Source organism: Stigmatopora argus, chromosome 3 (assembly GCF_051989625.1).
Source record: "Stigmatopora argus isolate UIUO_Sarg chromosome 3, RoL_Sarg_1.0, whole genome shotgun sequence".
NCBI classification, from domain to species: Eukaryota; Metazoa; Chordata; class Actinopteri; order Syngnathiformes; family Syngnathidae; genus Stigmatopora; species Stigmatopora argus.
The window spans coordinates 3,619,363-3,645,358 of NC_135389.1; the positions used below are offsets into that span (position 1 = coordinate 3,619,363).

Below are 25,996 nucleotides of genomic sequence, written 5' to 3' on the forward strand. Positions count from 1 at the left end.
AGGTGGGAATTGAAACTCCTTCTGACACGGGACTCCGCCAGGCGTTCCCAGCAGACCCTCACAAAAGGTTTGGGTCTCCCGGGCCGCACAGGCATCTGTCCCCACCATAGGAGCCAACTCACCACCAGGTGATGATTGGTTGACAGCTCTGCCCCTCTCTTTACCCGAGTGTCCAAGAAATGCGGCCGCAGGTCCGATGACACGACCACAAAGTCGATCATCGAACTGCGGGCTAGGGTGTCCTGCTGCCAAGTGCTTATATGGACACTCTTATCCTTGAACATGGTGTTCATTATTGTCAATCCACGACGAGCGCAGAAATCCAACAATAGAACACCACTCGGGTTACGATCAGGGGGGGCGTTCTTCTTAATCACTCCCCTCCAGGTCTCATTGTTGCATTGAAGTCCCCCAGCAGAACGAGGGAGTCCCCCAAAGGAGCACTCTCCAACACCCCCTCCAAGGACTCATAAGGGTGGGTACTATGAACTGCTGTTTGGTGCATACACACAAACAACAGGTAGGTCCCGTCCCCCCACCCAAAGACGGAGGGATGCTACCCTCTCGTCCACTGGGGTAAACCCCAACATACAGGCACCGAGCCGGGGGGCAACAAGTATGCCCACACCCGCTCGGCGCCTCTCACTGTGGGCAACTCCAGAGTGGAAGTGTCCAACCCCCCTCGAGATGAGTGGTACCGGAACTCAAGGTGTGCGTAGAGTTGAGACTAAGTCGAGCAGGAATTTCTCAACCTCACGCACTAGTTCAGGCTCTCTCCCAACCAGGTGACATTCCACCTCCCAAGAGCCAGTTTCTGCAGCTGGGGATCGGACCGCCAAGGATCCCTCCTTTGGCCACTGCCCAACTGTCGACGCACCCGACCTCTTTGGCCCCTCTCAGCCCATGTGTGGGGGAACCCACTTTTTGGGCTGTGCCGGGCCTGGCCCCATGGTTGTAGGCCCGGCCACCAGGCGCTTGCCATCCCGCCCCTCCTCTGGGCCTGGCTCCAGAGTGGGGCCCTGATGACCAGCGTCCGGGCGAGGGAAGACGTCGTCCAATAATGTATCTCATCATAAGAGGTCTTCTGAGCCATTCTTCATCTGGTCCCTTACCTCAGACCAGTTTGCCATGGGTGACCCTAACAGGGGCACAAGGCCCCAGATAACATAACTCCAAGGATCACTGAGACACACAAACCCCACCACCACAATAAGTTGATGACTCGTCAGCAGGGGGGTTGCATTTGTTATTTTGTTATTTGTCTTTGTTATTTTCTGACTCCTGCCTAAGTAATTAAAGTTTAGTTTGAGCATCTGACTGTCCACTGCCTGCTTCCCTTCATATGGGTCAACTTCCACGCTTCCACGCACAACATCGCCAAAGACGTGACAACCTGTGTGTTTGTTAGTCAGGTTTGATTTAGTGATTTGATTTCTAAGTCCTTGTTATTTTCTAAATATTCCTACCTTAAGAATTAAAGTTTTGTTAGAGCAATTCCAAGTTCTTGACTGCTTCCTTCATTTGGGTCCTACACTACGTTCCATGCTCAACGTCGCACCCGAGAGGAAACAAACCGGTGGTTTGTTCCTCTCCAGAGTTGCCTGGTTTGTATTTACACAAGCCCAAAACGTGTAAATCCCAAACTTTTTAGGTTTAGTCCAGAGCAAACAGTGTAGGTTTGAATACGCCTTAAAGCAACATCCAAAAACCAACCAATGGGCCACGCAAAGTTTCTTCGTGGGCCACGATCAAGCATGTGTTTATTTTTATGATGTCACCAAAATGAGGCAATTGGCATTGCATTGAAAAATGTGTGTCAGCTTACTGGGCATTGCGCGATATACTCAATGGCCAGTCCACCCTTAATAACACACCTAAAAAACTTTTTGTCTAATTAAGTCCAATGTAGTTTGGTTCAAAGACATCTGGGTGATTTAATACAGTTAAAATTCTCACGGTGTACAACTAAAAGCTAAAATAAAGCACTGTATATTCACCGTCATATTTTGTTATCCAAGATGCAAGTGTGCCAGCTGTAATCACGGTACATATTATTCTTCATCAGCTGTTACATTCTATCAGAACAACCAATACCAATGGAAATAAATCACCTGTAACAATTCAATTCAACTTTTAAAGAAAAAGTGGGCAATCTCTCGATGCTCTTTTTGGACGCTATACCACACATATTCGTGTAAATGAGATGCTCACGTAAAAGTTCCTCCTGCCTCATCCTGTGTTACAGGTCGAATTGATCAACTAATTCAGATAAAGGATTCACCCAGTACCAGAGGCAGAGACAAGCTGATCACACAATGTAAGATAGAAAAATAAGAATTCTTGTTTTTAGGCCTGGAATCATTCCACAAAACATCGTGCCATTACTGTCATTGTATCTCTCTCTCTCTGATCTTATCCATCCGAACACAAAAATATGTAATAGTTATATTAGGTGGTTGGTGCAGAAGTTAATACACCCCTAACAAAAGCTGTCGTATCTAGTGTATTGTATGACCTTTATGACTTTTAATGACTCTAGCAAGTCTTTGAGATATTGAATGAACATGTGTTTCTTACATATATCATACACCTTTCCATCCATTCTTCAAGAATGACCTATTTTAACATCTTGCTGTTGGATGGAGAATGACACTCCACTTGTCTCTTCACATGTGCTCAACTGGGCTCAGATCAGGAAACATAGTATATATGTAGCTACTGAATCACTGACCCTGTTCTTCTTAACAAATGTTACTGTGGCCTTGGCTATGTGTTTAGGGTTGTAGTCGTGTTTGGAAAACTGAAAGCCATGCATGGAGTAAAACGTAGCATCTTTTAAAATACAAAAATATGAACCTCAATTCACATGGGAGGGTACGTTACTGAATTCGATAGTTGGGACTTCACTGAGCCACAAGTCGTAGTCCTCTTCTCTTTAAATGAACTAAACCGTAATACAAAAACACCTTTAATCTCATTTTGCTGTTTTGAAAAATATTGCAATACTACTGCTTAGCAGGGGCGGTCCGTGTATTTTCTCGTAGCACCTTCAACGAATCAATCCAACCCTCAAAAACTATTTTATGGCTATAAAACTGCAGCTACAGCTGCGACACATAAAAAATAATCAATAAATCAATGCACAAAAATTGGGTAAAATCCACTTCCTAGCAGCATTTAATAATTAAATACAAATACTGGAGCTTTTCAGACATTACAACCGGGACAGGGGGGTGATTTTCCCGGGAAAAGACAGCGATGAACATCAAAGGCGTACCGGGCAAACATTGCCCGAAAATGGGGTAAAATCCAGCCGAAAACAGCATTTATTGATTGCTTTTTAGACATCAGAACCAAGCCCGGAGTATCATTTCCCCGGGAAAACGACAGCAATGAAGGTCGATACGTCCATACGCGAAACGGCAAAAATTGCACTAAAATGGGGTAAAATCCACTTCCTAGCAGCATTTAGCGATTAAATACAAACACTGGAGATTTTCAGATATCAGAACCGGGCCCACAATTGAAATATTCTTTCTTTCTTCCTTCTTTTCTATCGCCATCGAAGCTAATGCTGAAAGTCGAGCCTGTCCTGTCGTATTTCTGGCATAGTCCGTCTTGAAAATGGCTTTAAATCAACGCAACAAAATATTTGCTTGTGCAGCAAGCTCCAGATACAGTTTGGTAGCTAATCATAGTTGGTGAAAGCGATGACGTATCCCTACGCCTGCGACAAGGCAATGACGTATTCCTTCGCCTGCGACAATACATTGTGGTGTTGCCAACTCGAAATCTGATTGGTTAAAGCAACAGTCTTACCGACGCTTGTTTAATGCAGCAGAGCCCGCAGAACTGATTGTGAAGGCTTTGAGGCAGATTTCTGACCCTGGCAAAAAATAATGGCTGAAATGTGATTGGTTAAATGCTTCAATATGAAAACACACATCTGGAAGCAGTGCAACCAGGGGGGAAAGCAATGAAAGGAAGCTGACAGACAATTTGGAATTATTTAATAAGTATTGATGGTCAAAATATAATATATGATTCAGATATTTCTTAGGCCAGCAGAGAAGGCCTTGAAGGCCCTGATGGCCCGCCACTGCTGCTTAGTGACATCACAAATATAAATCATACTCACACAATCCGTCCTCTGTGGCACCAGCGTTTTAGGTATTTCTTTTTACTCAAGAAATTCAATTGCTTTATCGGAAAATGGTTCATACGTGTAGGAAATTGGAACAAGACAAACACTGCCTATATGAGCCTCTATTTTTTTCCATCCAACCTAATGTTGACCCTTAGAAATTGGACACATACAAAAATGTAGCAGTCGGTGAGTGTTTTATTTTAATGTTTTCATCCCATCTCATTTTCTGAACCGCTTTATCCTCACTAGGGTCGCAGGGGGTGCTGGAGCCTACCCCAGCTGACTTCGGGCCAGAGGCGGGGATACCCTGAATTGGTGGCCAGCCAATCATAGGGCACAAGGAGACAAACAACCATTCACGCTCACACTCATACCTAGGGGCAATTTAGAGTGTCCAATCAGCCTACCAAGCATGTCTTTGGAATGTTGGAGGAAAACGGAGTACCCGGGGAAAACCCACGCAGGCCCACCTGATTCAAATGGCGGCCGTGCAAATCTCTATACTATAAGTATAGTGGCAGGCATTAGATCTAATTCCACAATAAAACCATTAAGAACTTGTCTACATCGTTTTTTTATGTTTAGGCATATGCTGTCTGCTGGCTCCATCACTCTTATACAGCATGGTTTGCGGAAGTCGAGAGCCATGAGGTCTGTTTAGAGGTCAAAGCGAAGGTACCAGACATGGATCAGGCAATTGGTGTGGGAAGATCCACTATATGAGTCCTTTTAAATGAAGTCCCACAACACCAGCAGCACTTATGCAGTCCCATATTAAGACAGCCACCACCACGTTTTGCTGTAAGGACCATGCACTTTTCTGTTGACTCTACCTTTGCAACATCAGACAATATTAAAGCCGTCGTTTCCAAAAAGATTTAACTTGGTCTTGTCTTTTCCAGAGGGTGGGAACGAATTAATTTGTATTAAGTTAATTTCTATGGGAAACGTTGATTTGAGATACGAGTAAATCGACATAGGAGCTCGGTCCCGGAATGCATTAAGCTTGAATCTCAAGGTATGACAGTATAACTTATTTGCACCACATCACCACCATAGGTCAAAACGTGGAACCAACAGCGCAGTTTGTCTTGGAATATGGGTACACCATGTCTCATTTACCAGCCCCAGATTCAGACCCTGCCCTGTAAGGTTCAAAATAGGTAAAGTAAGCAAAGGCATTATCAGAGGAAAAAATGGCCTGTCTTTTACTGCTTTCATTACAGGATAGTTACTGTTATTTTTTTTACAAATAGGACACAAGTTTTATTTTGTAAAACTCAGAATGGTGATTCAAGTAGTCTTATATGTAGGAGAAATCATTGGGTGTTCATTCTCCTAGGCATGTCGTATCGAATTTACATTTGCAAATTACGTTCAGAGGTCTTGTTATGCCCAACTGTAATTTATTTTCCCCATCGTCTTGTCACACATTTTAGCCCTTCGTAAGAAGGTTGAGTATCAATTGAAACGCTTTCACCTTTTTTGCATATGGAAACAATAAATCCAATTCAAAAGAGATCACCATGGGTAATGTCATTGTTCATAGACTCCATAATTTCAAAAATGATGCGAGCACAGCCCATTGAATGTTTTCCCGGAAGGGATCCGCCAATATTTTTCTTTGAGAATTGTTTAAAGATTGCTTTCTACTTCCTGAATCCCACATATTGCACTGCCACAGACAACCATTACTAAACTTATGCCGACATCTTTCAAATCAGATGATCAACCCACTGAACTAACATCCAGATGCCTTACAAAATTCACAACATCATTCCACAAGACGCCAAACAATCCAGTACACAGTCGATTGGTCGCCTGTCTTTTGGTCGCCGATCTTTTGGTCGCCGGTCTTTTGGTCGCCCGGAAGGTTATTGATAATTACCATTTAAATCGTTGCTGGAATTCCCTAAATACAAACTGCGAATTACTATTTAGTCATACTTAATGCCCTATTAATTATTAGGCCAAAGAAAAGCTACACATTTCCCGGACTTTTATTGTTTTTTGTTGGAGAACTTGTTAAGACCCTGACTGACCTACCTTCCTAAGGGGACAACTCATGTACACACAAACTCTTATACACTCACACGTCGGCTCAGTGAAACTGCTCATGGCCATTGTTGGCTTTTATTGATGCGTAGACCGTGTTGTTTTACCTTGTTTTGTCGCCGGTCTTTTGGTCGTCGGTCTTTTGGTCGCCGGTCTTTTGGTCGCCCGTTGTCGCGACCAAAAGACCGTGACCAAAAGACCGGCGACCAATCGACCGCACACGAACAATCCATTGCTTGGAAACACTCCACAGTCCTAAACATAGTCTAACCCAACTCACACAACACATTGTGTCGGTTTATCTACTGTAATGCCAATATAAATAATAGTGACAACTAAAAAGAATTTCCGCAATTAGATACATTTGTAACGAATTATGACAATGCTCTTTCGTCATACATTTCACTCCTTCGTCGAGTAATTTTTCATACTTTTCCCATGACGCACAGACTTAAGCACAATAAAAAGAGAAACAACAGCAATAATAATAGTCGGAAAGGCTCCCGGCCCTGTTTGATCCCAACAAAAAACACACATCACATACACATTAGATCACAGCTGTGAGAACAATCGGATACAGAAAGAAAGGAAAGAAAAAAAAAACATGAAGACACAGGACTATCAAGTCATATTTAATCATCCATAAATTTAGAGGTTTAATTCTCGAGGCGGACTGGTTCTCAACACATTTTCAATCCTTACACACAAGCTTTTGTTCTGGGCTATTATCATTAGCTGATTTACTGTGGGATCTACCCATTTTGAAGTTAGGTAGGTGTGCAATCAGGGCACTAATTTCCCCGTTATTATTTTTTTTTTCCTCCTTCTCCTTTGTTTGTTTTTCCCTAGGCTATCACCACACACACAACCAATTCATACAAGGGGGTTAAGTACCGACCTGGTACAGGACACGCTCTTTTATCAGTTTTATAGACCAATACTCTGTCTCTTCACCTGTTACTGACTAGTTGTTACAGGGTTTTAGCGCCACTGTCCCCCGGACGCGATCTCACCCATTCGGAATCCCCTCACGAACGGACCTTCATATGAATTATTCACCCAAGCTCGCACATTCGTAATCCCCTCACGAACGGACCTTCATATGAATGATTCACCCAAGCTCGCACATTCGGAATCCTCTCACGAATGTATATTTATGATCGATTAACTGAGCTCACACATTCAGAAACCTCTCATGAATAGACACATTCTCATGGACTCACCAGAGATGTCTTTTTGGATAAGTCGTCAACGTTGGGTACCCAGGTGCGGAGCCAAGGTCAAGCCCGTTAAAAGGGTCTTAAATGCCGTGGCCACGGTCTTCACCAGGCGTCGACTCAGCGCCTGGATTCCTTTGGTATATTGACTCCCAGGTTCGAATGACCAATAAATGATAGGTTCGCCAATAGGTATCCCCCAAATGCAAGCACAAATAAAGAGGAAAAGACAGTCTCCTGGAATTTTTACTAGCAAGGAGAACGAACAGTTGGGGCCAAGTCCCAACTCCGTTCTGACCTTCCACATATTTTCTGTTGTTCATTACATTCGAGGGCCCTGATTACAATGTACGTCTCAACTCTTAGGGGAGGGGTGGAAACAGAAATAAGACGTCAATAGACAAAACAAACGAAGGTCTGGAAGGGGAATTTTGCCTTTCGTATCTTCAATTTATTTCGTGTCTTGGAACAAAATTCTCCCCTTGAGGATTTTTGTAAGTACAGAATTTTCATAAGTAGAGGATCCATTGCATCAGAAATTATTTCTAAATTCTATTGACACTTTGACTGTAATAAAAAAATACTGTAAAGAATGTAATCATGATGACATAGCTGAATATATACTGTACACCAAAAGAGATAGAACAATGTTTTACACCTTCTTTTCCAATGATAAATACTGCTAGCAGTGTACTGAAGAGATGAAAGAAATATGAATAAGGAAATTGAGGTAGAAGCAAAGAAAACATTTTTTTTCAATTCTTGAAAGGCTACTATTTTCAAGTACAGTCTATTGTGCTTGCCGGATGTCTCTCACTTTAAAAATATACAAATACCTGTACTCTTTTCTAGATGGTATAGATGGACACAGAACACTGGGTGAAAAAACTGGTCTTGCTGGCAAGAGAGATATGGACTGGGAAGAATACATTCAAACAGGTTGGTGTTTTTAATTTTATTTTGAATCAACTACACTGTACATAATGTAGATTCTATGGTATGATATTGTCATTTCTATACATGGACAGCACTTAAGTTTTTTTTACTTTGTTGTTGTTATGACATAATCCTAGATGTTTGTATTCTCTCAATATACTTAAAAATATTTTCTTCATTTTTGTCCACTTATCAATGAAAATTGTGATTGTGGTAATTTGTTGTCATTTTCTCAGGTGGCCAAAGGAAAAGAGAGGAAGACATTGTCCACTCCATCATTGACTTTCTGTCATACCTCAAATTTAAAGGTAGCAAATATTAACCCAAGTTGTCATGGATTTTTTTTACCATTCCTCCATTGTCGCAATGTTTACCATATTTACTCGCATATAAGCCACCCGCGCGTATAAGCCGCACACTTAATATTGCCTCAAAATTGTTGGATTTTACAATTTCTCTGTATAAGCCGGCCCCCTGATTCCCAATTTTCACCTCCGTATTCATGGTTATAATAGGGAGTACAAATGTGGTACTTTGAAGGGAAAATCTCAAGAAAAATCATCACACGTGTTATTTCTCAGATACTGTATGAATCAAAAGCATATTATTAGGGTCAATATCATAAGGAAGGTAATATGCCTGTCTTTGTAAATGCAAAATATCAAATTATTCATTTTGAAAAAAGAAATAAGTCTATCTTGATGAGAACCTGATGCTTTTTAATTACAGAAATTACAATTTTCTTATCAGAAGTTTAATATTTTGTTGCAGTCATATTGCTTCTAAAATCAAAATATCTCAATTCTTTCGATGGTATATATTACTCCAATAGTTTTCACTTTCGAACAAGAAATAAAACGGAAAAAAAATCAAAGTGGGATTTTGTTTTATTCAAAATCAAGGCTACTCGCATCTGGCCAGTCAGAAAATGTTTAACTAGATTTAGACGGCAGGGCCCTAGGTAAGATGGCCGCACCCCGATCTAGGTAAGATGGCCGTGCCCCGAGCAAGCAGTGACGGGAATGTGAGTTTTTTAACGTTTTATGCACGATACCAGTGGCGGCCCGTGCATTTCACACCTAGGCCTTCAGTAGTACTACGTATGAATCAATCCAATTCAAAGTATTTTATAGCTATAAAACCGTTACTGCAGCTACAGCTGCGACACATAAAAAATAATCAATAATAACCTCAAACATTGAAATATTATTTAGGAAAATAGAAACATTTTACTCATCAAAAATTATTTTTATTTATACACAAAATCCATCCTCCTTTCTTTCCTCAAGAAGATTTCAATTTCTCCGTCGTACAGATTACCCGTGCGTTTCAGGTCCATCAAGAAGTGCTTTTCTATCGCCATCAAAGCTAATGCTGAACGTTGAGTCTGTCCATTTGTAATTCTGGCATAAGTTTTTATTCTATTTAGGACTGAAAATGTCCGTTCGACAGAAGCCGTGGACACGGGGATGGTCACTGCCAAACACACTAATGTGTACAGCCGCCCCATGCTCTCACTCAGATTTTTCTGCTGAAGGAAGTTAAGTAGATCAGTGGGAGATTTTCCTGCAAAATTATCGATGGCATACATTACAATCAGTTCTGTTCTTAGCCGAGGCAGATCGAAAAGTGCTCCGTGCCTCTGTGTTAAGGTGGAGAAGGCTGCATGTGGGAAAGTTTTCTGGTATTCCCGAAACTTCTGCGGGTCAAGGAGGGAGAGAAACATCAGTCTTTCGTGGTCTTGAAATCTGGTCCGCATCTGGCAAATAATATTGTCCAGAATCCTATCGTGGATTTAGTGGTAGTGCACGCGAGAATCTTGCGCTTGACCTCTTCATGCGCTTGAAGCACCCGCACTGCGTTCGGTGGCCTTGTAGATGTCCTCATATCGGCTCCTATCACGTTCAACTGTGTCACAAAACTCCTTTACTCTTGCAAGACAAAACTATACATCCAGTTTGTTGTTCTGTAGTATTGAAAAAAGCACGTCTGAATGCTCAAAATGACATTAAATGTGTGAAGCAAAAAAAAATTCAAAATCATCCAGACATGCATTAAATCCATCAGCACACCGCACAGACTCCTCGTCGTACACGTCATGATGCTCCAGGATGTGATGAAACAGTTCCTTTAGAGCAGATACTGTATTGACCACTCTGGATGTGTACTGCCACGTTGGTGCCACACGAGGCAGACGCCGCTGGCAGATTACGTCTAGCAGCTGTATGCGTCAAGGTGATCTCGAAAAAAATACAATAAAGCCATTAAGGTGAGTAAAAAATATCTTGCATTCTTTAAGCTTTGAGGCCCCCTGAGTCAGTACTAAATTGAGCCGATTTACATAGCAGTGTATGAATAAAGCTAACGGTGCTCTCTCCCTAACTTTAGCCTGAAGACATGACCGCTGCACTGTCATAACACTGTGCCACAACTTTACCCAGGCATTCATTTTCCACTCGCTTCTGTCGTCTCATCCACCATTACAGAGACAAACAGGACTTTTTTTATTTCCCTTCTGATCTCTTCCTCCGTCAGTTCAGCAATAGCAGTGATCAGGTCGGTTTGTATTTTGCCCGACGTGCGACGTGCCACTAAACACTTTATTAGTGGACAGGTGGTAATGTAAATCTGTGTTTCTCTCAGCAATGAGAGAAAGAAGTTCCACATCTATTCCTTTGTTTGGAGATGCAGCGCTTTCATCTTGTCCCCGAAATGAAAGTTCCTGCTTGCCCCCCAAAAATGACACAGTCTATCAAACTTTTTAAGATTTCCCTATTTTTCTTTACCTTTTCGTTGTGGCGCTCTGTCAGGTCCGCGCTGAACATTCAATAAGGTCGAACACAAGTAAGCACACTAAGACAAATGGAGTGAGTTTTTAACCCCTTCTGCAGTAAGGGGGAGCACGGAGAGAGAGACGGACAGAGCCTGCGCTCTCCGCGTGGTCTTCTCGTGGTCTCCCCGTGCTAAACCCCACCCCCACTTCCGCGTCGACGGGTTTTATTGAAACCAAGATCACGTGACAGAAAAATAGGCGGTGACGCTCACGCCTTAGCCCATAGGCAGAGTTACTGTAAAATTCCATAGCCGTAAAATTCCATTTAGTAACAAAAGAAGCATGGGAGGTTGGCTTTGTTCTAAAGAGAATACATTTCACATTTCACACGCTCCATTTCCCTGCGCACTTGCTCGCTGAACTGTAACTCCACTCGGGTTTCCCCAAAGGTTTTGGAGAGCACCGTTGCTTGTAAGTGTCCGGCAGTGCTTTGGTGTCTCGTTGCTGCTTTGGTTAAACAAGTCAAATTTGCAAATCGAGTGTTGCTCCAAACACCATGTCGATCGGTGGCAAATAACAAGCACTCCGAGCAATATAATTTGCAGTGTTCCTCGGAGCCCGTGAGCCAGGGGTAGCGCTCGTAGTTATCGAATTGAAAGTGGCGGACAAACCCTTTTCAGCCCTTGCTACCCTTGTAACAGGCTTGCTAGCTTTGGAGTTGACCGCCCTTTCTTAATGATGTCCATTTTCTCTGGAAAAGTCAGTCTGGAAAAATGGCTTTGTCAGCAAATCTGCAAACAAATGCATTTGTTTTCCTCTGTCGGCCATTGTGGATGGAGTTTGTGAGCTCTGGCTCGCACACTCTGGCTTTGGCCCGCCTACTCTATCACTAGCCAATCATAGTTTGTGTGAGCAATGACGTATCCCTATGCCTGCGAGAAGGCCTTGGTGTCACCAAATCGAAATCTGATTGGTTAAAGCAACAGTTTTATCAACGCTTGCTTTATGCAGCAGAGCCTGCAGAACTGACTGTGAAGGCCTTAAGGCAGATTTCTGACCCTGGCAACAAGTAATGGCTGAAATGTGATTGGTTAAATGCTTCAATATGAAAACACACATCGGGAAGCAGTGCAACCAGGGGAAAGCAATTTAAGGAAGCTGACCGACAATTTGGAATTATTTAATAAGTATTCAAGGACAAAATATAATTAAGATCAGTCTGTGATTCAGATATTTCTTAGGCCAGCAGAGAAGGCCCTGAAGGCCCTGACAGCACACCACTGCACACGTGTTTTTTTTCTTGAATTTCATTCATGGACGTCAAAATAAATTTTGTTTAGCGTTTTATCTATGTTTTTTTCTATATTTTGAAATAAATGACCGTATCGGCCACATTGTCTTGTATATAGTTTTGAGTGTCAGAATAGAAAAGATAACGTGATGAGTGCAATTGTTTGTCCTTTTTCTCCTTTGAGTCACAGAGGCTATATTTTTGTGCAGTTTCAACTTGCACGGTACAATCTCATGTTTTCGGGACCCACTTTCAAGTTTGTATTCCACGATAAAACCAATATGAACACGTCTGTATACTGGTTTTGTGTTTAGCCATATGCCGTCTGCTGGCTCCTACCCTCTTATGAGGTCATTGTTTTTTAAGAAAGCAGATGACAATGTTACATCAATGATTTTTCATATAATTGTAATATTTATGAATCATTGTGAGCCCTGATGTTTATTTTTTTATACTCCTTGACAAGAGGGCCTTTAAACATAGTGTTCTGAAAAGAATCCTGAACATGTACAGTCATCACATGCAGTAATGATGATGCAGTAATAATGTGACCTGGATTCGAACACAGGACCCCAGAGCTGTGAGGCCGACGCACTAATCACTCGCATCACCGGGCCGCCTATTATCTATATATTTTTTTTAAACATTAAATACTGTACTCACAATGAAAATAGTTCCTCTCCTCTTGAGATAAACTCCCAAAAAACAGGAAAATGGGAGTTTTAGTATAAGTCCTCCTGCACAGTCCAGACCTTGAAGGGTAGCCCCCTTTAAGTGAAGTATAGCTTCACATCCGGGATTAAACAGTTTAAAAACAGTCCTTTGTGAGGGCTTCCGTCATCCAGGCTTTTCTTTTGGTCATCCAGTAGACAGGCAGCAAGGCTTTGTTCTTGTTTTTTTAAAGTAGCGAACTTGACGATTAAGTCTGGCTCCCACACATGCTGATGATCTGTGCTTTTAGTTTATCTTTGAATAAGAATGTCTGGGAAGATGTCCTCTTCCAAAAGAGGCCAGTCTCATCCATGCTTAAAACTTGCTCTTTTTTGTAACTAGGTTTAGACGTCAGCGCCCTAGGTAAGATGGCTGTGCCTCGAGCGAGCAGTGACGGGAACATGAGTTTTTTCACGTTTTATGCAAGATGTTTTTTTTTCTTGAATTTCATTCATAGACATAAAAATAAATGTTATTTAGCATTTTATCTGTTTATCTTTTCTCTATTTTGAAATAGAGATGTCACGGCGCACGCAACGGCGCAATTTTGTCGTGACGTCATCGTGTCAACTTTTTTTGCATGTCGTGTTTTTATGCGCATATAAGCCATATCCTCAATTCAGTCATATTTTTTTGGCCGACAAAAGCGGCTTATATGCGAGTAAATACGGTAATTATAATATTGTGACCTTGTAGAGAACAGGGTTTTTGCTGTTGTTTTTGCTTTTATTTTATATTGAGCTTATCAATATTAGACATGTCAAAAACCATTTGAAAAAATGCAGGATGTAATGATTGCAATAAAATATGTCAATAAAAATGAGTTACATTTTTTTAGATTTTTTCTCTCTCCTAAAAAAGCACCTATATGCAGGGGTCGACAATAAATAACTGATGGAAAACTATTGCAATACATATCCATAAATATATTTTCACAATTGAGCTTTTGCAATATGAATATATTTACTTATATGCTGAAAAGTGATAAATTATTGGTCACCAAACCAAAATTTTTTGCAGGAATTTTCCTCAGACATTCTCCGTAGCAACTAAGAAATTTGCAAATGCATGCTCACCCAAAAAAAAACGCACGACACGCACCTGCATACTTGCACGCACATTGCAAACATTTCTCCGTGTGTTCAAGGTCAAATGCTGTAACAGTGTGCAGTGTACGCACATGCCAGCATGCGTAATCTGCGTGATCGCAAAGCATCTGGAGAGTCTGAGATGTCCTATGGCCAAAGCCTTCCAAAGTGTTGAGTGGAACTGTCCGACTGGGCAGACTGGTGGGATAAGACCTTCGGCAAGTGTAAAAAAAATGTGCCTTCATAAAATAGGAATTATGGGATTATGTACAAATATATAATAACAGGGGGAATGTTAGGGTTATTAGTCTAACATTATTATATATTTGCTTGCAATGAAGAAGGTGTTTCGCTTACTACATCTAAAATGCCTGCTTGCAACGAAGTACCGTAATTACTCGAATATAACACGCATATTTTTGCTATATAATTAATTCCAATAGTTGGGGGTGCGTGTTATAATCAATAACAATTTTTTTATTTTTTATTTTTTTTATTTTTTATTTTATTTTTATTTTTATTATTTTTTTGTCTTGTTACATGGCCCTTAGCCTGGTGCTTTTTCTTGCCAAATAAATTGAATTGAAATTGAATTGAATAAAATAAATTACAAATTTTCGATCGAAAAAAGCATTGTCAAACTCACTTTGACGCACGGATTTTACGTCATCTCGTAGAGCCGACGCACGGATTTTACGTCATCTCGTGAAGCCGACGCACGGATTTTACGTCATCTCGTAAAGCCGAGACCGCCACTGCCCCCCTCTAGCCTCGTACCCGTCTCAGTTCACCCTCTCTCAGTTCAGTGTTATAATCAATAACTAAAATAAATTACAAATTTTCGATCGAAAAAAGCGTTGTCAAACTCACTTTGACCCACGGATTTTACGTCATCTCGTAAAGCCAATCGGATGATGTGTTGTGGGAGGAAGAGGAAGTGGATGAAGGAAGCGTGGACGTTGATAGGATTCTCAACGAAGAGATGTATGAGAGGACAGACAAAGAGAGAGAGGAACTCTTCATTTGAAGGATTCTAATGAATAAATTTGTTTGAACAAAACAATCGTGAAACGAAGAAAAAAAGGTAAGATTTCTGATTTTCGTCAGCGGGAAATTTTAGGTGTGCACTATATTCGAGTACTGCGTTTTTCCAGATTTTTTTGGCCCAAAATTACCTGCGTGTTATTTTCGAGTGCGCGTTATATTCGAGTAATTACGGTAAATGCTTTGCTCCTTAGTTAGACTAAACAAAAGGGAAGCTGAATCCACTTGGACTGCTGGAATGTGGAGAAGATCCTTCGGCTGAACATGACCTTCAGTTGTTTTGACTATTTGATGTCTCACTTCTGTTTCCCACCCCTCCCTTGAGAGCTGAGACATCCATTGTAAGTAGGGTCCTTGAAGCTAATAGACAAGGACAAGATGCGTGTGATGCCAGAACGAACCTGGGCAGAGACCTAAAAGGTTCGATTCTCCTTGCAAGAAAACCCAGAAGATTGTCTTGTCTCTTTATTTGTGTGTGCATTTGGGAATGCCTATTGGTGAACCTATCACTCAGCCATAAAAGTTTATGTATTGTCATATACTCAAAATATATGCTGACCAGCCTATAACCTTTTTGACATTCATTACTCACACTAATCATGTATTCTGTTTGTATTATACCATAGATGACTATTTGTCCTACACTTTCCACACTTATATTGAGACCCATAATTCCTTCCCTGTTAAGACCTGGCCTTCTGATATATTTTAATTCTAGCTTGAAAGGTCCTGCTAGTATTCTCAATGCCTAAGTGCTAAATTAAGTTAATTAACAGACTAGCTAGCCGTAGAAAAAATCCTTATATGGAAATGCATTGATTCTTGCTTTAAAAGCTCACTCCATCATATACTGTGCTCTCATTGGCTGTCTCACAACAACCGCCCATTTTCTTTAACCCATTGTCTGCTTAAATTTATTTATGCTTGGGGAAGCTGTAGCCGACTGCCTTGACCTGAACGGCAGCCTTTGGTGGGTTAAATTGTGCTCCAGGGGCAGGTGATGGGCCATGTTATGAGTAATAAGGACGTTGATGAGTTACAGTGGTACCTCGAGATACGAGCTTAATTCATTCCGGGACTGAGATCGTATGTCGATATTATCGTAACTTGAACGAATGTTTCCCATTGAAATGAACTAAAAACAAATTAATTCGTTCCAACCCTCTGAAAAAACACTGTTGGGAGACTTTTAGCACCGGTCAATCGTAATATAACATAAACAAATTTAAATGAACTTGGATTACGATGCTGACACACTCAAAAATAAGTTTAATCTAACCTTACACTAAACTTAATTCTAATTTTGTTTTACATTTTTATACCATTCTTCCGGCAGGGTTGGTGCTGTTTGCCCGGCCTCCAACCTGACTTTTAGTATCGATGGGCTGTTTGCTGTTGTATTCCCTTCAAAATATTCCGAAAATGATGCACACAAATGTCCTCACAATAGGATAACGCACGACCACTTGCCAACGAGAAGTAGTCTTGAATTAGCAATCGCTCTGCAAACGGGAGCTCACAGGCTAAGGGGAAAAAAACACTCAAAAAATGCAATGCTCTGCCCAGTGCTCGCAGAGACATTACAAAGAGGGAGTTGCGAGCCAGTGCTCCTGATGTTCTTATGAGCAGCCAACGAGAAGTAATATGTACTCGTAGCGATCGCTGAGCCATTCGCGCTGAGTGACGGGAACAAACTGAAAAAAATGCAACGCTCCGCCCAGTGTCGTAGATATATTTTAACAGACTAGCTAGCCGTAGAAAAAATCCTTATATGGAAATGCATTGATTCTCGCTTTAAAAGCTCACTCCATCATATACACAAGAGATGCGGCAAAAAAGACAGTGCGCTACAATGATAAACAGCCTCTCATGTCTTGGCCACCTGGCTTTCTCGTATGTCGAAATTGTTCTCGTATCTAGAGATAATTATTTGCTCGAAATTTTACTCGTATCTCCAAATGCTCGTATGTCGGGGTGCTCGTATGTTGAGGTACCACTGTAGTTGGTCGATGTGCACCAAAACGGACTCATGACTAAATGCAAAGCTCGGCAATAAACGAGGAATTCAACGAGAAGGCAGCCGAGGAGGAGGCACACACCATTGCAACTGCACGAATCAGAAAAAAAACGGGGGAGAAACGAACTTTCCGACTTGGTGGAAAAAACATCCTAAAAAAGTGTTCACGAGTCCTCCCCACTTTGACTACGTTTGTCTTGTTGATTTTAGAAACGTTATTAAAAGTCATCAAAAGCAATCGTCTTTGTAGTTATTTTTCTCCAAAATGTTCTTCATCCAGCACTGCAGAATCAGGTAAAAACCAGTTGTGACTTATAAAATGGGTGTAAAATTACATTTTGAGGAAATCACAAAACGTTAATGCTTGCTGTTGATTAATGTTGTTGTTGTTTGAATTCTTAATGCTGTGTTTATTAAATGTGTGTTCATGTTAGTATGCTAGCTCTATGTTCCATCCCGGTAGCTTTCTCTTGTTCCCATGCGTTTTAATACGGGTTTGTGTATATACAGTGGTACCTCGACATACGATCGTAATTCGTTCCGAGACTGAGATCGTATGACGAGATTCTCGTAACTCGAGCGGACGTTTCCCATTGAAATGAATGGAAAACAAATTAATTCGTTCCAACCCTCTGAAAAAATACCAAAAACAGGATATTGGATTGGAAAAAATGTTTTATTTCTTCTAATTTGCCATGTATAGACAAAGTAATAAATAACGAGTGGTTTAATAGTAATAAAATGTGTTTAATAGAAGTAAAATTAGACGCATTTCGCGGAGGGGAAGGGGACGACACACACGGAGGCGGGGGGAGGTGTTGGGGGGGACTTTAACCACAGCAACGACGCACTCGTGTAAAACATGTTTTATTTCTTCTAATTCGCCATGTATTGACAAAGTAATAAATAACGAGTGGTTTAATAGTAATAAAATGTGTTTAATAGAAGTAAAATTAGACGCATTTCGCGGAGGGGAAGGGGACGACACACACGGAGGCGGGGGGAGGTGTTGGGGGGACTTTATCCACGGCACTCGTAAACGAACAAACAAATTTAAATTAACTTGGATTAATATATACAGACACTCAACGTTTAATGTAACTTCACACAAAATTGAATTCTAATTTAGTTTTAATCTTTTTTACCTTTGTAACGGGTTGGCCCCACCCCGGCGTTCCGCCGGAGCCTTCAAAACGAACGCATCAAGAGTTGTTTGGAACTTGCCGCTTCCCCGTGTCTGATTACCGAATGTATATTCCAGTTCTTTTCTTTGCAAAACTCTGCCCATCCATTGTTGTTTACCTGGTATGTAAATGTAGACCAAAGTGGGGGGGAAAACGGGTATGGAAATGCAAAGTCAGCCCAGTGCTCGTAGAAAGATGTTATACACGAAAGAGATGCAAAAAAGACGGCCACCTGGCTTGGTCGCATCACGAAATTTTGACCGCATCACGGGCGAATTAATTCGATCGAAATTTCCGTCGTAGGACGAGAATATTGTATGACGAGCGGTCGTATGACGAGGTACCACTGTACTTATTATTCATTTTGTGACATTAATAAAATATTTTATGATCATTTTCTCTCATCTTTCTTACAAAATTGGGACATGTTGACTAATTATAAAGGGTTTAATTAGCAGATGTGTGAAGACCGTGGAACAAATTAGAGAATTTACATCTCTACTTACAAAACTTTCAAGTTACGAAAAAAGTTCTGGAACCAATTAATTTCGTAAGTAGTACAGGTATGACTGTAGATCCTCCAGGACAGAAAATGACCATGTGGCGTTGTCTGTACGAGGTCGAAAAGAAACAAATGCCATTTATGTATTCGTTTTCTGAACCACTTTATCCTCACTAGGATCATGGGGGGCGCTGGAGCCTATCTTAGCTGACTTCAAGCAGAAGGCAGGGGATTGGTGGCCAGCCAATCACAGGGCACATGGAGGCAAACAACCTTTCACGCTCACACTCATACCTAGGGAAATTTTAGATTGTACAACCAGCCGGCGAAGCATATTTTTGGAATGATGGAGGACACCGGAGCACCCAGGGAAAACCCAGGCAGGCCCAGGGAGAAGATCCAAATTCCACACAGGTGGTATGACTTTGAACTGGATTTGAACCCAGGACCGCAGAACCCGGAAGTGGTTCTCCATGGCCTCAACGAACTCCTCCCATGCCCATGTTTTTGCCTCGGAGACGACCAGAGCAGCGTGACGCTTGGCCACCCGTCAGCTGCGTACGGAGACCCATGGGCCAAAAGGGCCCGGTAGGACTCCTTTTTCAGCCTGACAGCATCCTTTAACGACGGTGTCCACCAGCGGGTTCTGGGGTTGCCGCCACGACAGGCACTGACCACCTTGCTGCCTCAGCAAAAGAAGCGCGGAACATGGTCCACTCGGACTCAATGTCCCCCGACTCTTCCCGGACATGAGAAGCTCTGTCGGGGGTAGGAATTGAAACTCCTTCTGACAGGGGACTCGGCCAAGCGTTCTCAGCAGACCCTCACGAAACGTTTGGGACTACCGGGGCGCACCGACATCTGCCTCCACCATCGGAGCCATATCACCACCAGGTGGTGATCGGTTGACAGCTCTGCCCGAGTGTCCAAGACAAGCGGCCGCAGGTCCGATGACACGACCACAAAGTCGATCATCGAAACTGCCGCCTAGGGGGTGCCAAGTGCACATATGGATACCCTTATGCTTGAACATGGTGTTCATTATTCTCAATCCACGACGAACCCAGAAATCCAATCAAATCAAGTCTATTTGTCCGTGCTTTCCGAGACCTGTAGCATCTGCCAGAGGGCAGCAGCTGGAACAGGTTGTGACTAGGGTGGTATGAGTCCCTAACAATGTTCCCGGCTATGCTGCGGTACCGAGGGCTGGCAATGTCCTCCAGTGAGGGCAGAGAGCAGCAGATGATCTTCTGGGCGATGTTGATCACTCTCTGCTTGGCTTTTCTGTCTGCTGCCGTGCTTCCAGCGTACTGTATACTGCAAACTGTAATGCAGCGTGTGCGGTCGATTGGTCGCCGGTCTTTTGGTCGCCGTCTTTTGGTCGCCGGTCTTTTGGTCGCCCGGACCGCGACAGAGGGGGGACCAAAAGACCGGCGACCAAAAGACTGACGACCAAAAGACCGGTGACAAAACAAGGTAAAACAACACGGTCTACGCATCTATAAAAGCCAACAATGGCCATGAGCAGTTTCACTGAGCCAACGTGTGAGTGTATAAGAGTTTGTATGTACATGAGTTGTCCCCTTAGGAAGGTACGTCAGTCAGGGTCTTAACAAGTTCTCCAACAAAAAACAATAAAAGTCCGGGAAATTTTGAGCTTTTCTTTAGCCTAATAATTAATAGGTATGACTATATAGTAATTCGCAGTTTGTATTTAGGGAATTTGAGCAACGATTTAAATGGTAATTATCAATAACTTTCCGGGCGACCAAAAGACCGGCGACCAAAAGACCGGCGACCAAAAGACCAGCGACCAAAAGACCGGCGACCAAACGACCGAGTACCCAGGGTAGTATGGCCGTAAGCCGAAAAAAGGGGCTTGAAAATTATCTATTTAAAAAATAGATCAGACACAAAATATATAATTGATAACAGAACCAGGGAGTCCCACGCTGTACCCCCTCATAGTACTGAGCAGGGCCCACCCTCCTGACATTCTGAGATCAGATGAGATCACCAGTTTTCAGGGTAGTACGGCTGTAAACTGAAGAAGTGCTTGAAAATTAGCTATTTAAAAAAATAGATCAGACATTCAATATATAAATCAAATCAAAAGCCTTTATTGTCATTATACAAAGCTGCGTATATCGAAATTGCTGGTGGTACTCCATAAAGTGTGTTTTCACAGTAAAAACCTAAATAAGTAATATATAAATATAAAAAGTCACGTCCGGGCAAGGTAAATTCTAAAATATTGTGCAATCTAAGATATTGCACATATGACACCTTACAGCACCTGGTATTCCCAGGTCGTCTCCCCTCGAAGTACTAAGTACCTTCGACCCTGCTAAGGTCCCGAGATCAAACAAGATCGGCCGTTTTCAGGATAGTATGGCCGTAAGCAAACCAACTTGTTTAAAAATAGCTATTTAAATAAAAAGATCAGACACAATGTATATACAGCTTACAACAACTGGAATTCCCAGGCAGTCTCCCATCCAATTACTGACCAGGCCCGACCCTGCTAAGGTTTCAAGGTTGTATGGCCGTAAATTGAACAACTGCTTGAGAATTAGCTATTTTAAAATATAGATCAGACACATAATATAACATCTTTCAGAACTTGGTTTTCCCAGGCAGTCTCCCATCCAAGTACTAACCAGGCTCGACACTGCTAAAAATCCTAGATTAGACAAGATCGGCCATTTTCAGTAAAGTATGGATATAAGCTGAACAGATACTTAAAATACAGCAATTTTAAAATTAGAGCAGAAATAATGTATAACATGTTACAGCACCTGGTCTTCCCAGGCAGTCTCCCATCCAAGTACTGACCAGGCCCGACCCTCCTAAGGTTTCAAGGTAGTATGGCCGTAAATTGAACAACTGCTTGAGAATAAGCTATTTAAAAAAATAGATCAGACACATAATGTAACATCTTTCAGAACTTGGTTTTCCCAGGCAGTCTCCCATCCAAGTACTAACCAGGCCCAAACCTGCTAAGGTTCCAAGATCAGACAAGAACGAAGTGTATCCAAATCCTTCTATTGCTAAAGAAACATTAAAAACAAAAAGATCAAATCACGCAACAAAATTCTCTAAAGAGCCACAACTCCAGTCCAGGTGCGTTTAAAACTTCTACCTCACAGTCAACTATAGAGTTCTCTAGGGCAATTGAATCTGCTCTCTGGGCGGACCCAAACAACTAGACTTTGTCAACAGCTGGGTACTTTGAATCAGTAGTGCTCTATTTTCTGGTCAGTTGCATCAATGAACCGACAGCCTCTCATAAAGAGTAGCGTACTCTGCTCAACTGACATACGTCTCTGGGTGGATTCGAACCACTAGCCTCCCGGTTAACAGCCGAGCGCGCTGACCGATTGCACAAAAGAAACACTGATTGCTAAGAAATGTGTCCATCTGAAACAATAACTAAACAACTAGCTCAATAGAACTTAAAGTGCATAAAATTCCTGTCTTAAAAAAATATTCTGCTGAAATATCGGATCCCGAAATAGACAGAAAAACATGTGAGATGTTGAAAGTCAGTGGTACAAAATTAGCATTCATATGTAATGTGACTTCAGAGGAAAGTTAGGGTTCAACCTTGTATAGGTCAACAGAAACTACATTCATTGAGCATTAGAGGAACATCTCTTTTCAACACACTAGTTCTTTCAGAATGCAGCATGAAAGGACAATGAGGTACTGCTGGGAGTCGAATCCAGGATCTCCTGTTTCCTAGACAGGCACTTTGACCAGCTAAGCCACAGCACCTACAATATCTGATGTCTTTATGACACTTTCTTCCGTTCATCAAATTCAAGGCTTATTAATACAGTGGTACCTCGAGATACGAGCTTAATCCGTTCCGTGACTGAGCTCGTATGACAAGTTACTCGTAACTCGAGGTAAAGTTTCCCATTGAAATGAATGGGAAACAAATTAATTCGTTCCAACTCTCTGAAAAAAACACCAGAAACAGGATATTGGATTGAAAAAAAAGTTTTATTTCTTATAATTCGCCATATATTGACAAAGTAATAAATAACGAGTGGTTTAATAGAAATAAAGTGTTTAATCTAACTAAAATTGGGCAGATTTCGCCGAGGGGAGAGGGGCACAAAAGGGGCGGGGGGCTTCGTTTTTTTTCTTCCACAAAACGCACTCGTAAACGGAACAAACACTCCACCCTCACGTTCGCTATCGATGGGCTGTTTGCTGTCGTACTATTCCCTTCAAAATATTCCGAAAATGATGCACACAAATGTCCTCACAATCGAATAACGCACGACGAGCAGCAGTCTTTTATCAGCGATCGCGCCGCTGCTCATGTTGTTGTTGTTGTTGGGCCACCTCAGGCGCTTGAGGATTACCCTCAGCAGCGCTAGAGCTGTCACTGGAACGCGGATTAGTTCATCCAGGGGGTAGCCGGAGGTGTGGGGCAGTGCGAATATCTCCGGCTGGATGAAAAACGTAGGGCGCCACGTTCCTGGGTGGCAGCTCTGGGTGGTTTTGTTGGATTCGCATGGGAGCTTCGGGGCCGCTGGCTAGCGGCTCCTTTTAGCTTGTAGCATCTGTGTTCGCATCCCCTCGAACGGCGCCTAGTGCCATTGCCTGTCGGCGTTGTGCGCACGAGTATACTTCATTACCCAGAAAGCCCTCTTTTCACCGCGCATGCGCGTTGTGCGTTTCCTGGTCTGAATAGCTCATCCGGTGCTCGTAAATATTGTTATACACGAAAGATATGCCAAAAAAAATGCCATGGCAACCTGGCTTGGTCGCATCACGAAACTTTGACCGCATCACGGGCGAATTATTCGATCGAAATTTCCCCCGTAAGACGAGCATTCCGTATGACGAACGGTCGTATGACGAGGTACCACTGTACAAGACTTTCTTAAAATATTTTGAAGGTTTCAACCCTCATCTTGAAAAAACCTACCACTTTTAAAAACGATGGCTATCCAAATCCTTCTATTGATAAAGGAACATTGAAAACAAAAAGATCAAATCACACAACAAAATTCTCTAAAGAAACAACTCCAGGTGCGTTAAAATATTCTACCTCACAGGCAACTGTAGAGTTCTCTAGGACAATTGACTGTGCTCTCTGGGAGGACCCAAACAACTAGCCATTGTCAACAGCTGGGTACTTTGGATCAGTAGTGCTCAATTTTCTGGTCGGTTGCATCAACAAACCGACAGCCTCTCATAAAGAGTAGAGTAGTCTGCTCAACTGACATACGTGTCTAGGTGGATTCCAACCACTAGCCTCCCGGTTAACAGCCGAGCGCGCTGACCGATCGCGCCATAGAGACACTGACAGCTATGAAATGTGTCCATCTGAAACAATAACTAATCAACTAGCTCAATGGAACTTAAAAAGAGCATACATTTCCTGTCTTAAAAAAAGATTCTGCTGAAATATCGGATCCCGAAATAGACAGAGATGTTGAAAGTCAGTGGTACAAAATTAGCATTAATATGTATTGTGACTTCAGAGGAAAGTTAGGGTTCAACAATGTATAGGTCAACAGGAACTACTTTCATTGAGCATTAGAGGAACATCTCTTTTCAGCACACTAGTTATTTCAGAATGCAGCATGAAAGGACAATCAGGGGCTGCTGGGGGTCGAACCCAGGATCTTCTGTTTACTAGACAGGCACATTGACCAGCTTAGCCACAGGACCTAAAATATCCGATGTCTTTATAAAACTTTATCCCGTTCATCAAAATTAAGGCTTGTTAATATAAGACTTTCTTCAAATTATTTGAAGGTTTCAACCCTCATCATGAAAAAAAACCTACCAACTTTAAAAACGATGGGTATCCAAATCCTTTTATTGCTAAGGGAACATTAAAAACAAAAAAGATCAAATCACAAAACAAAATTATCTTAAGAAACACAACTAAACCTTGGTTTAAAACTTCTACTTTTCAGTCAACAGTTGAGTTCTCTGGGGAATTGACTCTGCTCTCTGGGTGGAAAAACCAATTGGTAAAGGAGTTTACTTTATTGCTATTTGTTATTCTTTTGCTTTATTACTTCTACTACAAGAATGTAGATTATCAGAAGGCTAGCTTCAATAGAATGTTGCATCATTTGTAGAAGAGGGATGTCAGTCATGATTTAGGACGTCAAAAGAATATAAACATCCATAAAATGTCGCAATAATTGCAGGCGGCAAACTATCGGTAGGGGATGCCGTCAAGCTAAGCAGTCCCGTTGAAGCTTTTTGAGGTGTTCCGTCATACGGGATGTGCTGGGCATATCGCCACTGCTCCTCCGCATCCTGAGGAGGCAGGTGAGTTGGCACGGTGATTTCATTAGGATGCCTCATGGATGCCTCCCAGGGTAGAGGCCACGGAGTCGACCCAGGACACGCTCTGGACAGTATGTCTTCCGGCTGGCCTGGGAATGCTCTGGCATCTTCCCGACAGAGCTGGATGAAGTGGCAGGGGAGAGGGACGCCTGGCCTTACCTACTGAAGCTCCTGCCCCCGTGACCCGACCTCGGATAAGCAGAAGAAGATGAGATGCGGTGGTGTGTAGCGATGGTCAAGTGTTATTTGCATGGAGAAACAATACAATAATACATTCTTTCAAGTGTTAAAATCTCACTTTCAGCAGGGAGCTTTTGTGAGGACCCTGGTGAAATTGAGAAAACAGCTTGTATTCCCAGGCGGTCTCCCATCCAAGTACTAACCAGGCCCAACCCTGCTTGGCTTCCAAGATCAGACGATATCGGGTGTTTTCAGGGCAGTATGGTCGTAAACAAGATAAGTTGTGAAAACGTAACGATTTAAAATATGCTAATGTCTTGCATGTGCATTGTGTATTTGGATACTTGTGCTAAATAAAGCCTTTATTATCCCCGCCCAAACTGGGCCAAACTTTGAATCATAAAAACAAGATATTTGAACAGGTCAGGAAAAGTTTTACATTGTTTTTTTTCTCTCTGAACAGCTTTTACAACTCCCAGAACACAGCTCAATTGTTTATACAACAAACATCTGTGGTATAAGGC

At 42.1% G+C, this 25,996-nt stretch overlaps 1 protein-coding gene, 1 non-coding gene and 1 pseudogene across 3 annotated transcripts in view; 1 reads left to right on the plus strand and 2 right to left on the minus strand.

The window, feature by feature from the left end:
* The window catches only part of gal (galanin/GMAP prepropeptide), a 29,059-nt gene extending 15,340 nt beyond the window's left edge, over window positions 1-13,719 (plus strand). Inside the window, exons 4-6 of one of the 2 annotated variants that reach the window (XM_077597225.1) lie at window positions 2,246-2,317; window positions 8,272-8,358; window positions 8,592-13,719. In XM_077597225.1, coding sequence (XP_077453351.1) covers window positions 2,246-2,317; window positions 8,272-8,358; window positions 8,592-8,677 — 245 coding nt within the window. In that variant the 3' untranslated portion in view covers window positions 8,678-13,719. The remainder of the gene's footprint in view (window positions 1-2,245; window positions 2,318-8,271; window positions 8,359-8,591) is intronic. The other variant, XM_077597226.1, reaches the window with a different exon arrangement.
* An 8,949-nt stretch (window positions 13,720-22,668) lies between these two features.
* trnap-agg (transfer RNA proline (anticodon AGG)) lies at window positions 22,669-22,742 on the minus strand. Its single transcript has one exon. It is a non-coding gene; the product is annotated as a tRNA-Pro (tRNA).
* A 2,887-nt stretch (window positions 22,743-25,629) lies between these two features.
* Window positions 25,630-25,745, minus strand: LOC144072017 (5S ribosomal RNA; annotated as a pseudogene).
* Window positions 25,746-25,996: the final 251 nt, after the last annotated feature.